This window comes from Onychomys torridus, chromosome 22, assembly GCF_903995425.1.
Source record: "Onychomys torridus chromosome 22, mOncTor1.1, whole genome shotgun sequence".
NCBI lineage: Eukaryota > Metazoa > Chordata > Mammalia > Rodentia > Cricetidae > Onychomys > Onychomys torridus.
Genome location: NC_050464.1, coordinates 29,625,616 through 29,640,695, shown reverse-complemented (window position 1 = coordinate 29,640,695; position 15,080 = coordinate 29,625,616). Strand labels below are relative to the sequence as shown.

Here is a 15,080-nt window from a genome sequence, read left to right as displayed (position 1 = left end):
CTGAGTGGAATTGGAAGCGTGAGTGGAGAAGGTGGAAAGGACGGCCCGCGGGGAGACTGACCTCGCGTTTCTACCCCAGGGCTGGGCTATGTATGGGATGCAGACTGGGGGGTGCAGCCAGGGTAAGAGGCTGTTCTGTGGACATGATCGTGGCCTGAGGGTGGCAGGGAAGGAGCAGATGGTAAGTGAGAGAAAGCGTAGACTTTCCTACATACCTTGAAGACAAGGCCCAAGCAGCCAGCAAAGTTGTATTGACCTTGAATGGGTCCGGGTGTGGACAGGGAAGGATAGATTTGAGATCAGTAGAATCTGAGTTTGGACAAGGCGGGTTAGAGATCCCACTGCATGTTAGACGCTTGTCTTTTTTTTTTTTTTTTTTCCAGAGCTAAGGACAGAACCCAGGGCCTTGTGCTTGCTAGGCAAGTGCTCTACCACTGAGCTAAATCCCCAATCCCCCCCCCTCAGTTAGACTCTTCATTCTTGGTGGAGGCCAAGCTGGAGTCTAAAGCAGAGTGGTTTTTTGTTTTGTTTTGTGTTGTGTTGTGTTGTTTTTTCGGTTTTTCAAGACAAGGTTTCTCTGTGTAGCTTTGCACCTTTGCCTGGATCTCACTCTGTAGACCAGGCTGGACTCCAACTCACAGAGATCCGCCTGGCTCTGCCTCCCGAGTGCTGGGATTCAAGGCATGCGCCACCACCAGGCTCTAGAGCAGAGTGTTAAAGCCGTGAGGCAGGAAACTGGGAAGGGAAAGGTAGGTGAGGTTGCAGAACACAACCAGGGCACCCACAGCCGCATTTGAGAGGCACATCTTGGCCGGGCGGCGGTGGCACACGCCTTTAATCCCAATACTTGGGAGGCAGAGTCAGGCAGATCTCTGTGAGTTCGAGGCCAGCCTGATCTACAGAGCGAGATCCAGGACAGGCTCCAAAGCTACACAGAAAAACCCTGTCTCGAAAAACCGGGGGTGAAGGTGGAGGGGGGAAAGAGGCACATTTTCTTCCCTACAAGGGTGTTCTGTTGGGTGTGACCATAGGTTCTGCAAGACCTGTGTGGGTCCCAGGTTTCCCTTTCCTTGGACACTGATCTTGTGTGCCGTCCCAGCAACAGGGCCGCTGTCTTCAGCTTCCCAGAGCCTTGCAAAGTACTGTCCCTCTGAGGTTGGGGGAGGAGGCTTCATAATTTCTGGACAACCATTAGGCAGGCAGGCCAAGCCTCAAGCCTTGGCTCTTGCTCTGCCTCGGCCCTTTACTAGGGACTGCCCAGAGAGCTCTACCCTGTGGTGAGCGAGCCTCTCTGCCAGGGAGTGGCTGCCAGTGGCTGTGGCTGGCAGACGTGGAGGCAGAAGGAATGTTTGGGGGGGGGGGGGCGGCAGCAGCAGCGGCTGTGTGCCCAGGCTGCAGGAGGAAGAGCAGAGTTTTAACTGGTTGGTTGGTTTTATTTTGTTTCTGAAAAGGGGTCTTGCTGTGTAACCCAGTCTCCCAGGTACTGGGATTACAGGCATGCGCCTTCATGCCGGGACACGCTCATACCTTAAAGGGCATCTCAAATGAGATTTCCAGAGCCCCAAGATGACCCCCGCCCCCAGACTCTCTTCCTCTTTGGTTTGCTTTGTGGGTTTTTGTTTGTTTTTGTGCTTCTCTTTTTAGATAGTGTCTCATTCTGTAGCCCAGGCTGGCTTTAAACTGACAGTAATCCCCCTGCCTCTGCCTCTCAAGTGCTGGGACTGCAAACATGAGCCATTCCCCCTGCCCATCCCCCCAAACCAAGATCAGTCCTCTTCCAGAAGGCAGGATTGGAACAATGACTGCGCCCTTCCATCTACGAATTCAGGGGAAGAGGCAGCATGCCTCGGACGTGCAGATCCTGCTGACAGTTAATCATCAGCGAAGAGAGACAGAGGTACTGTGTACGTGTGGTGTGTGGTGTGTGTCTGAGGGGGTGGGGATATGGTGTGTGTGTGTGTATGATGTGTGTGTGGTATGTGTATGGTGTTGGGGTGTGTGTGTATGGTGTGTGTGGTGTCTGTGTGTGTTGTATGTGTGTGCTGTATGTGTGTGCTGTGTGTTCATGTTTCTGCGTATTGATCATCCATCTGAAGTTAGCTCAAAGCATCTTTTGTGTTTTGTTTTGACACAGGGTTTCTCTGTGTAGCTCTGGCTGTCCTGGATCTCGCTCTGTAGACCAGGCTGGCCTTGAACTTGAACCAGGTGGCGCACGTCTTTAATCCCAGCACTCATGAGACAGAGGCAGGCGGATCCCTGTGAGTTCGAGGCCAGCCTGGGATACAGAGCGAATTCCAGGACAGGCACCAAAACTACACAGAGAAACCCTGTCTCGAAAAACAAAACAAAAACAAAAACAAAACAAAAAAGATAAATATATTTTAAAAAGAAGAAGAAAACAGTTTATAAGGCTGGAGGAAATGGCTCCTCAGGTAAAAAGTACTTGTCACATGAGTCCACGTGTGGAGAACTGAGCCCTGAAAGTTGTCCACACAGCGTGTGTGCACCACCTACCCCCATTATCGACACACAATAACAAAAAGTGAAATTAAAAACAACAAAAAAAATCACTTCACTTCTCAACCTCTCGGCCTGACTCAAGAACAGGAGCTAACTTAGCAAGGTTGGAAGTCAAACTCATACAGCATTTAACTGCTGTATGACTTTGTATGTATATAGTCCTACCTAATCACTTCCTCCTCCCATAGTTCCAGAACATTCCTATCCTTCCAAAATAAGAGCTCCTCGTGTAAGGCACCTCTTGAGTTAGAGGGATAGTTGAGTCTGGTAAGCGCAGTTCAAATGGGGAAGGTTTGCCTTCTCATGATGAATCAAAAAAGAATTTTTAAATGTGTTTTAAAACGTTTGAAAGGATGCGGAAAGGCAGCTCACAGAAAGCCAATAAGCTTAGGGGCAGATGCTTAGCAGCCTCTCTCGAGGAGGCAGACAAAAGCAAGACATCATTTTTTACAAATGGGGTTAGTGGAGATAAAAGTGATTGATGGGGCCAAGCCTTGGCAAGGGTGTAGGGAAGCGGGCTTGCTCGTCTGACCACTGGTGGGGTGTAAATTGGCGTAACCTTTTGGGAAAGCAATTTGTCACCCTCTGTTAAGTTTTATACCCTCTCACTTCCAGGAACTGAGCCTGCAGAAGTGCCCACGCGTGTATGCCAAAGACATAAAGTAAAAGGATCTCTCGTAAGGAAATATGTTTTGAAATGGAGGCAGTTCAAATGTCCGTTAATAGGGCCTTAGTTAAATGATGCCTTGTCATACACCAGGACACAATGACGCTTTGGGCAAACGGGAAAATAATGAGATGGCTGCTTATGCAGTAACATGGCAATGTCTCCAAGATATAGTAAGAGATAAAGCAGATTTCCAAGTAAGCACGGATAGTGTAATTCTCTCTTCCTAGGAAATCATGTATATGTAAATTTTGGTGAGTCCTATGGACCAAACAATTACCCATGCCTTTCTTGGGACAGGAGTCAGCATTATAGAATGTGGATGTTCTATTTTATGAATGTCTAAAGGTTTGAGTGCTCTCTTTTTACAATGAATATGAAATGTCTTTCCATCAGAATGAAGAGATACGAATTTTGTAAAATTGGTAGACAGGTTGCCTGTCACTGGCTAATGGTTATTTACTCTATGCCAGAAACGGTTCTGAGTGCTTTTTTACTGTATTCACTAAGTTGTGCAGTTCAAGAAAGCATCCGCCACACCCAAAGGGGAACTGGTTCCTTGGCTTCATTTGTAGAATGTTTACCTACCATGTACCAAGTCCTGGTTTCTGGACCTAGTACCCAATAAGCCAGGCATGTGTGCCTGGAGTGCCAGCACTTGGGAGTGAAGGCAGGAAGACCAGAAATTCAAAGCTATAGCCTCAGCTACATAGTGAGTGGCCAGCCTGGACCACATGAGAAAGCCAAACAAAGGAGCAAACTCTGGTTCCCATCAGTAGACACTCCCCAGCCCCGCATCCCCGTGTCCCTGGAAACCACTGGCTTGCTTCTGTCTGATGAACTTTTCTATACATGTGACTATAAGCTCATATTCCTATATATGGAGTCACATACAGAGCATGTGGCCTTCTGGGCCTGGCTTCTTGCACTTAACATGCTCTTGAGACTTACCCACTTTGTGACATGAATTAATGCTTTGTTGTCACGGCCTAGGATGGCCCTATCCCATCTACCTGTGTGTCTGAGGATGCTCACAGCCATTTGCACTGTTTCCATTTTGGAGTGGTTAATTGTAGACAGACGTGCACAATTTCTTGAATGGCCCTAGGATTGGCGTTTCCACAGCCCCATCTCCCCACAACTTCCCCAACCAGGGACAAAGGCCCCAGTCTTTTCATACCTTGTCCCCTGGGCTCTTACCTCTGTTCCCCTGCCTCTGCGCACTTACCAGCCAGCATGTGGAAGAGGCAAGAAAAGGCATTAGCTGATGCACTGTCTGCCCGGTGGGCAGCAGAGCATCCCAAAGTGCTGAGCCTCCCAGGGTCCAGCAGAGAAAGCTCACCTTGCAAACTGTGCCTACCTCTGTGTCCCCTTGCTCTGCCTCCTGTTCCTTTCCTGTCAGTGTTGATGCCTCTCAGATCCATATGTCCCCCCCCCCCCCCCCCCCCCCGCCTTTATTTACCCTTTTCTTCCTGATGCCCATTCGCCTGCTATCCAGGCTGTTCTGTCTGCCTCTGATCCTTCATTCTGCACACAGCTGGATGCCTCACTAGGAATACTTCACTCCAGACCCTGGGACTCACAGCTGTCTATGCCCTTCTCACTTCAAAACAGCTTTGTCTCCTGTCCTGTCTCGGTAGCAGGGGCTAGACCTTGTGCATTTCTGCATCCCGACTGCCTTACCTCACGCCTGGCATGAGAAGGACCTCTCACGAGGCTGGCGTGATAGCATCAATTGTCCTTTATCCAGCACTCACATCCCACCGAGGGTCCTCACCTTAGAGCAGGCTCCTTGTTCAGGGATGCAGCTGGAATTAGAGAAATCCAGCTGGGTACAGGGGCTTGTGCCTGCAATTCCAGCTAGGGAGGAGGCTGGGGCAGGAGGCACTCTTGAGCCTGGGGGTTTGAAGCCAGCCTGAGCAAAATACCAAGATTTAAAAAAAAGGGGGGGGGGACTTAGCTCAGTGGTAGAGTGCTTGCCTAGCAAGCACAAGGCCCTGGGTTCAATCCTCAGCTCAAAAAAAAAAAAAAAAAAAAAAAAAAGTGGCCTGGGCGGTGGTGGTGCACGCTTTTAATCCCAGCACTCAGGAGGCAGAGGCAGGCGGATCTCTGGGAGTTCGAGGCCAGCCCGGTCTCCAAAGCGAATTCCAGGAAAGGCACCAAGCTACACAGAGAAACCCTGTCTCGAAAACAAAAACAAAACAAACAAACAAACAAAAAGTGTGGAGCCAGTGAGATGAATCAGTGGATAAATACTGTCAAGCCTGAGGAGCTGAGTTCCATCCCATAAATTGTACACACGAACACAAAGATGTAATAAGAAATTTTAGAGTTGAGTTAGAAGCCTGACCAGTGTCACTGCAACTTGATACACCAATGGATTTGGAGACCTGTGTGTCCCCTCGACCTGTGTTTAGGGATGTCTGGGGCAGACGGCGGGGTCTCATTCCAGTCCGTGGGCCTGACCTGAGGAACTGGGTGTTTGCTTGCATCCTTCCAAGGCATGCCATTTCCTCCAAGCCTTGTCGGTGGTTCACAGACAGTTTCTTAGGGCATAATGTCAAGAGGAAACTCCGCACCACAGCCACTGGAAGCCTTCGCCACAGTCCATCCATTCCCCTCAGCTCCCTAGAGCATTTGCTGCTGGGAGCCAAGGTCCCTTATTTACAGCAGCCGCTGGCAGGGCCTGAAGGAGACGTTCTTGCGTAGGGATCAGCTGAATGACAAGACAGGAAATCCAGAGTCACAAACATTTAAGGAGTCCCGTGTAGTGGTGCATGCCTGTAGAATCCCCAGCACTCAGGAGGCTGAGGCAAGGAGAGTGAGTTCTAGGCCAGCCTGGACTACATTGCAAGACTCTGTGTCTCAAAACAAAACAAAAAACACCATCAACAACAACAGAACAAAAACCCCAAACCCCAAACAACAACACAAGTATGGTAGCGCCAATTCCAGTCTTAAAACATGCATTGAAGTTTATGGAGTTTACCCTCTTTTTCCCCCGCCCCCCTATACAGAAAGACACTTCTCGGACCGGCTTACGGGTCTCCTATCCAGCACACTCAGGTGCTTCCGGTCAAGAACACATTCGAGCTGCAGAAACGGCACTTGGTGTTCATCAACAACGACAAGGTGGGCTACCTTTCTCGGCCCTGCAAGATGATTGTGCAGGTAGTCCGCAGACCGTGAGATCTAGACGGCTAGCCAGGACAGCTGCTTACCGCCTCGTCTGGGGGCCCGAGTTTGAGCCGAGGAGAGACTGCCTTGGGAAAGTTGTTCTTTTGACTTCCAAACAGGCACCGTGGCACGAATGTCCTTTCCCAAATAAATACACTTAATAATAACATAGATGGTAAGACAACCCCTGGGTCCTCCCAAGCACGAGCATGTGCCACGGTATGCATGTGGAGGTCAACCCTGACAACTTTCAGGGTTCAGTTCTCTCCTTCCACCATGTGAGTCCTGGGGGGTAGAACCCAGTCAGGCCTGGCACCAAGTGAGCTATCTCACAGGCCCCGAGGAGACCGTTTTGGAGAGTTCTCAACGTTTCTCAGTGAAAACTCATAGCCTTCCAAATTATGCTTTTCTTTCTTTTCACTGACCTGGAAAAATCTAACTGACGTGGAAGACGCACACATCAGTGACACCTCGTCCTATGTTAAACTTGCCTCTGACAGATGGCTCCAGATGCGTGCATGGGTAGCACAAGTGTCTGGAGGTAAAGCTCAGGTGTGTCAGGCTAGCTAGAGACTCAGGTACTCGAGTCTGAATATCTAATTACACTTGCCTCTCTAGGTCGGACTCCAGATCTTACCCGTTGACGGCAACCCACACAAAACATGTGCTATCATCTGCCACCCAAGCGGCGTGGCTGGAATGGCCCTTTCCTATGATGGCCGATATGCCTTCACAGCAGGAGGCCAAGACTGCTCAGTGGCACAGTGGGAAATCAACTTAAGGTACGTGAAGGGGCAGAGCCTGACCCCATGTGGAAGTACAGACATCCTTTTTTTTTCAAACGATATATCTATGTGTGTGTGTTTGTGTGCGTGTGCATGCACGTATGCACTTACGCATGTGGGTGCTTGAGAAGGCCAGAAGAGGGCATTGGATCTCCTAGAGTTGTGGGCCATTTATACAAGGGCTTTTACCCGAGAGCCCTTGCTCCAGCCCATAGACCCCCTTCTCCTCCTTCAATGGCAACAGTTAGAGAGGCCCCCTGCTGTGCCGGGACCAAACAGTACCTTGCTCTCAGGATGCTTCCTGGTGACCTGTGAAGGCTGCTGTGCAGACTCATGGGCCCTGCACTCAATGTCCAGCTTGGATGGTGAGGGTGCCCCTGCCTCTGGCTGGCTCCCTGAAGTATATTTCTCATTATCTGTGCATACTCATGCTGGTAGACAGACCAAGGCAGAGTGGGCATTACAGAAGCACGAAGGGTGAATTAAAAATCTGTTACCTGTAGGCTCCTCTGCCCCTTCCTGCCCTCAAAGGAGACCTGCTCTGCCTGAAGTGAAGCTGGAAAATGCTAGACTTGTACACAGAGTAAGAATATATAGGTCTTAGCCGGGCGGTGGAGGCTCACACCTTTAATCCCAGCACTTGGAAGGCAGAGCCAGGCGGAGCTCTGTGGGTTCAAGGCCAGCCTGGGCTACAGAGTGAGTTCCAGGAAAGGTGCAAAGCTACACAGAGAAACCCTGTCTCAAAAAACCAAAAAAAAAAAAAAAGGTCCTATAAGATCAAAGAGATAAGGGTTTTGGTATAGCTTGGAGTCTCTGCTCCAGAATCTTGGGTGGTTTTCTTAATGTCGCTAATCCTTAGAGTCTGTGTAATGGGGTAACAACTTTTACAGGAGCCCGTACAGATCAGCCAGGTTGACATAGGTGAATGCAGTAACCAATCTATAAATTATGGCAACCTTCCTTCCTTTCCTCCTGAGAAGGGCATTTGTGTATGAGACGGGACAAGCGCTGAATGTGACCCTCTCATCCACCTAAATGCAGTGGTCTGAACCAGGGCAGAGCCAAGGGGTGGGCAGCCAGGTCATGTTTCTCGTGACCCGGTCCATGCAAGCTCCAGGGGCAGACAGCACCTTCCTCCCTCAAAGAGCAGCCTGATTCATGGCTCCGGGTAACGTCTGCCCCCGCCATCTGCCAAGCGCACATCTTTCTCTTTACGGCAGATGTTAACGCTTTCTTACTCTGAACTTGGGTGAAAATTACTGACAAAATCTGTTCGGGTGCCATGATGGCTTCAGATTGCGGTTGCAACTGTGCCTTTTGCCTCTGCCAGCCCGAGTGACCCGATCCAGGGACCTGGGGGGCTGGGAAACCGGGAGGTGAGCTAGCTCTCCATCCAGAAGCACTTACCCTACAGGCCCAGAGTGGCATCCACGTCACCTGCAGTCCTTGGGGCCAGTGGCGTGCTGGAGGGGAGGTGAAGTCTCCCCGTTTTGGCTTTTGCCCTCAGTCCTTGTGGGTTCCGATAGGGATCTCCAGTAGCCTCCTTATGCTTGACCAGAATCCAGGCTTCTGAGAATTTCAACTTAATCTGTTGTGGGGACAAAGGATCATTATAAACTAATTAGCACTTTCTTGCTGCTTCTGGTGACTTAATATGTTCAGCATTTCACTAATGGAAAGAAATGTAAAAACCCCAAACAAGTAAACAATACACTTCTCTCCCAGGGCCCAGGCTGTAGCTTGGTGCTTGACTAAACATGCATGAAGCTTTGGGTCCCATCCCCAATACCACACAGACGCATGTGCTGGTTCGTTTTATAGCAACTTGACAATGGCTGAAGCCATCTGAGAGGAGGAACCTCAATTGAGAAGATGAGTCCATAAGATCAGGCTGTAAACAAGCCTATAGAGCATTTGATGGATGTGGAAAGGCCCAGCCCATTGTGGGTGGCGCTACCCCTCGGCTGATGGGCTTGGGGTATTTTTTTAGGTGTTGTTTTTTTTTTGTTGTTGTTGTTTGGACAGGATTTCTTTGTGTATCCCTGGCTGCCCTTGGACTCACCCTATAGACCAGGCTGGCCTCAAACTCACAGGAATCCACCTGCCTCTACCTCCCAAATGCTGGGACTAAAGGCGTGCACTGCCTGGCTGTCCTGGGTTCTGTGAGAGAGCAGGCTGAGCAAGCCATGAGGAACAAGCCAGCAAGCATCATTCCTCCGTGGCCTCTGCATCAGCTCCTGCCTCCAGGTTCCTGTCCTGTTTGCATTCCTGTCCCGATTTCTTCCCCAAATAGCTTTGGTCACGGTGTTTCATCACAGCAGTAGTGACCCTAAGACAACCCATCATGGTGGCACAAGCCACTAATCCCAGCACTCGGGAGGTGGAGGCAGGAGCATCAGAATATCAAAGACCTCTTCAACTATATGAGTTGAAGGTTAGCCTGGGCTACATAAGACTCTAAAAAAAAAAAAAAAAAAAAAAAAAAAGTTTTGCAGCCGGGCAGTGGTGGTACACGTCTTTAATCCCAGCACTCTGGAGGCAGAACCAGGTGGATCATCTCTCCAAGTCGAGGCCAGCCTGGGCTACAGAGTGAGTTCCAGGAAAGGCACAAAGCTACACAGAGAAACCCTGTCTTGAAAAATTAAAATAAAAGTTTTGCATTAAATTTATTGATGATGGAGCAATAGAGAGTGGAGTAAAGTTGGAAAACCTCCCACCTCCACCCTGCTCAAAAAAAGCAGAGACCTGGATTCAAACCCCAGCTTGGTCAGACATGGGAGCTCGTGACAGTAATCCTAGTACTTGGAGGTAACGCAGGAGGTCAGCAGTTCAAGGTCATCCTCAGCTACATAGTGAGGTCAAGGCTAACAAGAGGTACATAAAATGCAAAGCATAAACAACAACAAAATAATCCTAGACTATAACTCCTCTGAGCCCCAGCTTTTCCATGCAATGCATGGGGTACCATCCCATGCCCCCTTTGGGGAGCACCTCCCAGGCACTTGCTTGATGCTACTCATGATATGCCTGGTGTTTCTAGCCCCAGCCCCTTGCCTAGAAGCACCATGCTATTCCTGAGTATACATATGTTCAATAAATGCCACTTTCTGGGGCTGGAGAGTTGGCTTAGCGGTTAAGAGCACTTGTTCTTCCAAAGAACTGGGCTTTGATTCCCAGCATCCACACAGAGGCTCACCACTTCCTTAAGGCACCAGACATGCATGTGGTGCACACACACATACATGCAGACAAAGAACTCATACACACACAATAAAAATCTAAAAAAAATTAAATAAATTCCACTTTCCTTCTGTGCCTCAGTGATCTTTCTCTCCCTCTCTCTCCCTCTCTCTCCCTCTCCCCTCCTCTCTTTTAGTGTGAGTATTGAGACCCCAATTTAGGCACAAGGAGGCTTTTGGGAATCCCATGTGGCTGCTTGGCCGAAGAGCAGGGCCTGGAACATAGCCCCCGGCTTGTGTCCCTCAGTCTTCTACCTGCCTAGCTTGCCCTCAGTGTCTTCCTCTTCAGCTTAGCCCTTGACACCAGAGAGAATGGATCTCTCTTTGCTCTGGTTAGAGGAATTTGGTCCCTCTGGGGTCAGCAGACAGTGGCCGGAGCAGGGCGCATGTGGCACTGTGCTGACCACAGAGCTCAGCAAGTTGGGCTGTCTTAGGGAGCCAAGTGCATGTGCCACCTTAGCCTGGAGTGGTTTTTGTTTTCTCACTCTTAGGGGGCCTGCCACCAGCTCCCAAACAAATACCTGGAGACTTCTTACAAATGCCCAGCCTTTAGCTTGGCTTATTTCTAGCCAGCTTTTCTTAAATTATCCCGTCTACCTTTTGTCTCTAGGCTTTTACCTTTCTCTGTTTTATATACTTTTCTTCCCTTCTTACACCGTGGCTGGCGGTGTGGCGGTGTGGCGGTGTGGCTGGCCCCTGATGTCCTCCTCTCCTCCCTTTCTTTTTTTTTTTCTTCATATAAATGCATTTTCTGTAGTTGATGTTTAAATAAGTCACTTAACATAGATAGGTACATGTGTTTCCTACAGGTCAAGAAAAATGTTTTATTATAAATCACTTATAATATTGATATCCTTGCTATATCTGAGAAACCCCCTAGTTTAGCCTAGTTTAGAGCACAAATGCTTTACACTTTTCTCTTTCCTTTTCTTATCAACCTCACCCAAAACCCCAAAACATAATTTCATACTTTGTCTTGTTTCATTGTTTTGAGACGGAGATCCCCCTGCCTCTGCCTCCCAAGTGCTGGGATTAAAGGCATGTGCCACCACACCTGGCTTTCATTAAAAAAAATTTTAAAGCTAAAACAAAGCCAGGAAAAATCTCAGACTCTCTGACTAGAAAGGATATTGAGAAACTAGAGGGATGCTCCTGGAACATTCTAGAAAACAGCTGGTGTGTCTAGGGAAGTGGTCACCAGTTCAAAAAAATTCAAGCTGGGTGGTGGTGGCGCATGCCTGTAATCCCAGCACTCGGGAGGCAGAGGCAGGCAGATCTCTGTGAGTTCGAGACCAGCCTGGGCTACAGAGTGAGATCCAGGAAAGACGCAAAGCTACACAGGGAAACCCTGTCTCAGAAAAACAACAACAACAACAACAACAACAACAAAAAAAAAAACACCATATGTCTTCACTGAAGTGGGTTCTAATTCACTGAACTAGTAGAAATCCAGTGGCCTTTTTTTTTTTTTTCTTACAGTGACTTTAGATTATTTGCCTTTTGTGTGAGGAAAAGTCAGTTGGTCTCATGCAAAAGTAGGTTTTCTTCCCATTCAAAGGGCCTATTTTTGGAGACTCTGACCCTATACTAGAGAGCAGAGGGTTATTTTTATCCACCTGGCATGGGTCCCTGTGATCTCCCGGGCTTTTCTGGAAGCAATTAGCGCTGGCAGCACACCTGCACTACAGCCCATCCTTTTGACACTGGTCGGCCGTGCTCAGCTCAAGAGGGTTGAGGTCTCAGACTCCCCCTGCACCCCCAGGAGGGTTGTGCTCCCCAAAGACTGCATACAAATTGCCAAGCGCCTGCCCTGTCATCAGAATGCGCATATCGCCACAAATAAGGTGGGTGCCCTGTACGGCTGCGTTCCACGCTTGAAATTGAATTTTCTGTCACAGGCTTCATCGCTGAGGGACAAGAGACCCTGCCAAGGCCACCGTCTGTGTGACTCCATGACTTCATGCATGAGTACTTCCTAACGGCGATGTTTCTCATTGTTCTAGTGCCCTGGAGGCGGCTGTTTCTCTTGGGGGTGAAGACTTGACCCCGTTCTACGGTCTGGTGTCTGGCGGCAGGGAAGGAAAATTCTACAGGGTAATTGTCATCAAACACTTCCTGGGGACCACTAGTCAAGGCTGTAGAGCAAGCATTGGAGACGGGCCCTCTGTGCTTTTCCATAAAGCCCCCTCCCCGTCACTGAGCTGAGAATGGGCTTTCTAGAGAATGGCCCCTTCACGGATGCGCCTGACTGCTGTGCGCTCTCTCTGTTTGGTCCCACACAGGAGCTGGAGGATTACTTTTATTATTCTCAGCTCCGCAGCCAAGGTATCGATACGATGGAGACCAGGCAGGTGTCGGAACACATCTGCCTGTCGGAGCTCCCCTTCGTCATGAGAGCAATTGGTTTTTACCCATCGGAGGAGAAGGTAGGTAGAGCGCCCGCAAGATCAGAGCCGGCATGGGCTATTTATATCAAGCGCCTCCGGGAACAGTCACTGCAGGCCAGCCTGGAAACATGCCATTTTTTTTCTGAAGTAAATAGATCAGCAAGATTCTGAGGACTTCAAATGGGCCGAGTAACTGACTGAAGGTTCAGATGCACCCATTCCCCAAGACAGATTCCTAGTGGATGTGGGGTGTTACATGCAGCAGGGCCTCTTCAACCTACCTCTGCTGCTGCTGCTGCTGCTGCTGCTGCTGCTGCTGCGCGCGCGCGCACACACACACACACACACACACACACACACACACACACTTTTTTTTTTTTTCTTTGAGACAGGATCTCTATGTAGCCCTGGCTTTCCTGGAACTCTCTCTGTAGACCAGGCTGGCCTCGAAGTCACAGAGATCTGCCTGCCTCTGCCTCCCGAGTGCTGAGATCACAGGTGTATGCCACCATGCCGGACCTGCAGAACCTTTTTTGCCCAAGAATTTTTTACACAACCCTGGGTATATTGGTATATAAAATAGGTACACAAATCAAACATTTTGCTGATAAAAAACAGTGAAGAGCCAGGCGGTGGTCGCGCACACCTTTAATCCCAGCACTCGGGAGGCAGAGCCAGGAGGATCTCTGTGAGTTTGAGGCCAGCCTGGGGTACAGAGCTAGTCCAGGACAGGCTCCAAAGCTACACAGAGAAACCCTGTCTTCAAAAACAAAAACAAAACAAAAAATGAAGAAATATATTTTACAGGAATTTTTGTGGCTTCCATACAGTTTCACCATTTGTTGAAGACAAAAACAATTTTAAACTAGTGAGTTAATTGGCCATGTTCATTTGTTTTTACATAAAGAATAGAATCTTACTGAATGTCTGATGCTGCAGGACGTAGAGTACCTTCAGCGTTTTTCAGAGGTGGCTGAGATTTGGTTTTGTCATTGTTAATCTCAAGAATACTGCTTCACATAAATGCGTGGTGCCAAAAAGTCAGGGTGTATTTAGGGCCATTTCAGAAGTTGTTGGAAATTCTAATCTCAAGTCAAAATTTATACAGTGATTTTTAAAAAATAAAACTTTAGTCAGCAACTTACACAGCAATTCTTAAACATTTTGAGTTGAGAATCTAGCTCAACAGAGCTCTTGCCTAGCATGCCGGAGGCCCTAGGTTCAAGCCCCAGGACTAGGGGGAAAAAACTGAATTTCTAATGGAGTACATTCCAAATATATTTTGATACTCACATGCTGAGCAGCAATGGTAGGAAAATAATGAAGAGTCTTTGTTTTCCATAGTTAAATGATCATATTTCTGCAGAAAAGACACTGCAGTTTGCAGTGTGTAGCCACAGATCCCAGCCGAGGTTTCTGTCGGCAGTCAGTGGTGTTTTGCGGCATGAAGGCATTTATGGCAAGTATGCACAGGTGTGTTCAGAACCAAGGCTGCAGAGAGGTTGTTTGACGCAGCACAGGGTGACAAGTGCCTCCCTGAGCCCTTCAGATTGAAGGCAAGTTTGACCTTGAGTATATCTTCAGTTGTTACATCTTCAGAAACCATTTACTGCTACCAAACCTGTAAATTCATGGCATGACCCTATATGGGGGTTGCAACCCATAGTTTTCAAAAGATCTATTTATTTTTATTTAATATGTATGGGTATTTGGCCTGCACATATATTTGTGTACCATGTGTGTACCAGGTGCCCATGGAGGTCAAAAGAGGGTACTGGATCCCCTGGAACTGGAGTTACAGACAACTGTGAGCCACCATATGGGTGCTGAGAACTGAACCTGGGTCTGTTGTACCCAGAGTCCCCCAAAGACCACCAAGAGACCAAATCTGATACAAAAGCAAAGAGTCTTTATATTTCAAGTTAACTCGGGACTCTCCATCTGTCTGACACAGCAGCAGAACAGGAGAGACCCTGAGGAGCAATGGGGCAGGTTTTTTTTTGTTTGGTTGGTTTTTGGTTTTTGGTTTTTTTGGTTTTTGAAGACAGGGTTTCTCTGTGTAGCTTTGCGCCTTTCCTGGAACTCGCTCTGTAGACTAGGCTGGCCTCGAACTCACAGAGATCCGCCTGCCTCTGCCTCCCGAGTGCTGGGATTAAAGGTGTGTGCCACCACCGCCTGGCAGGGGCAGGGTTTTTAAAGCAGGGGGGCTTGGGGTCTCCAGACTACATAGGAACAGACTCAGGATTGGTTTATGTGAGTGGCAATCATGTCAGTAACTTTTAATTGGCTAGAGTTAGTTGGGGGT

General features: G+C 48.7%; 1 protein-coding gene across 1 annotated transcript in view; it reads left to right on the top strand.

The window, feature by feature from the left end:
* Cfap251 (cilia and flagella associated protein 251) overlaps positions 1–15,080 on the top strand; it is a 60,453-nt gene that overhangs the window by 22,131 nt on the left and 23,242 nt on the right. Inside the window, exons 12-15 of the mRNA XM_036171646.1 lie at positions 6,205–6,319; positions 6,983–7,146; positions 12,392–12,482; positions 12,671–12,814. Of these exons, the coding sequence (XP_036027539.1) occupies positions 6,205–6,319; positions 6,983–7,146; positions 12,392–12,482; positions 12,671–12,814 (514 nt within the window). The remainder of the gene's footprint in view (positions 1–6,204; positions 6,320–6,982; positions 7,147–12,391; positions 12,483–12,670; positions 12,815–15,080) is intronic.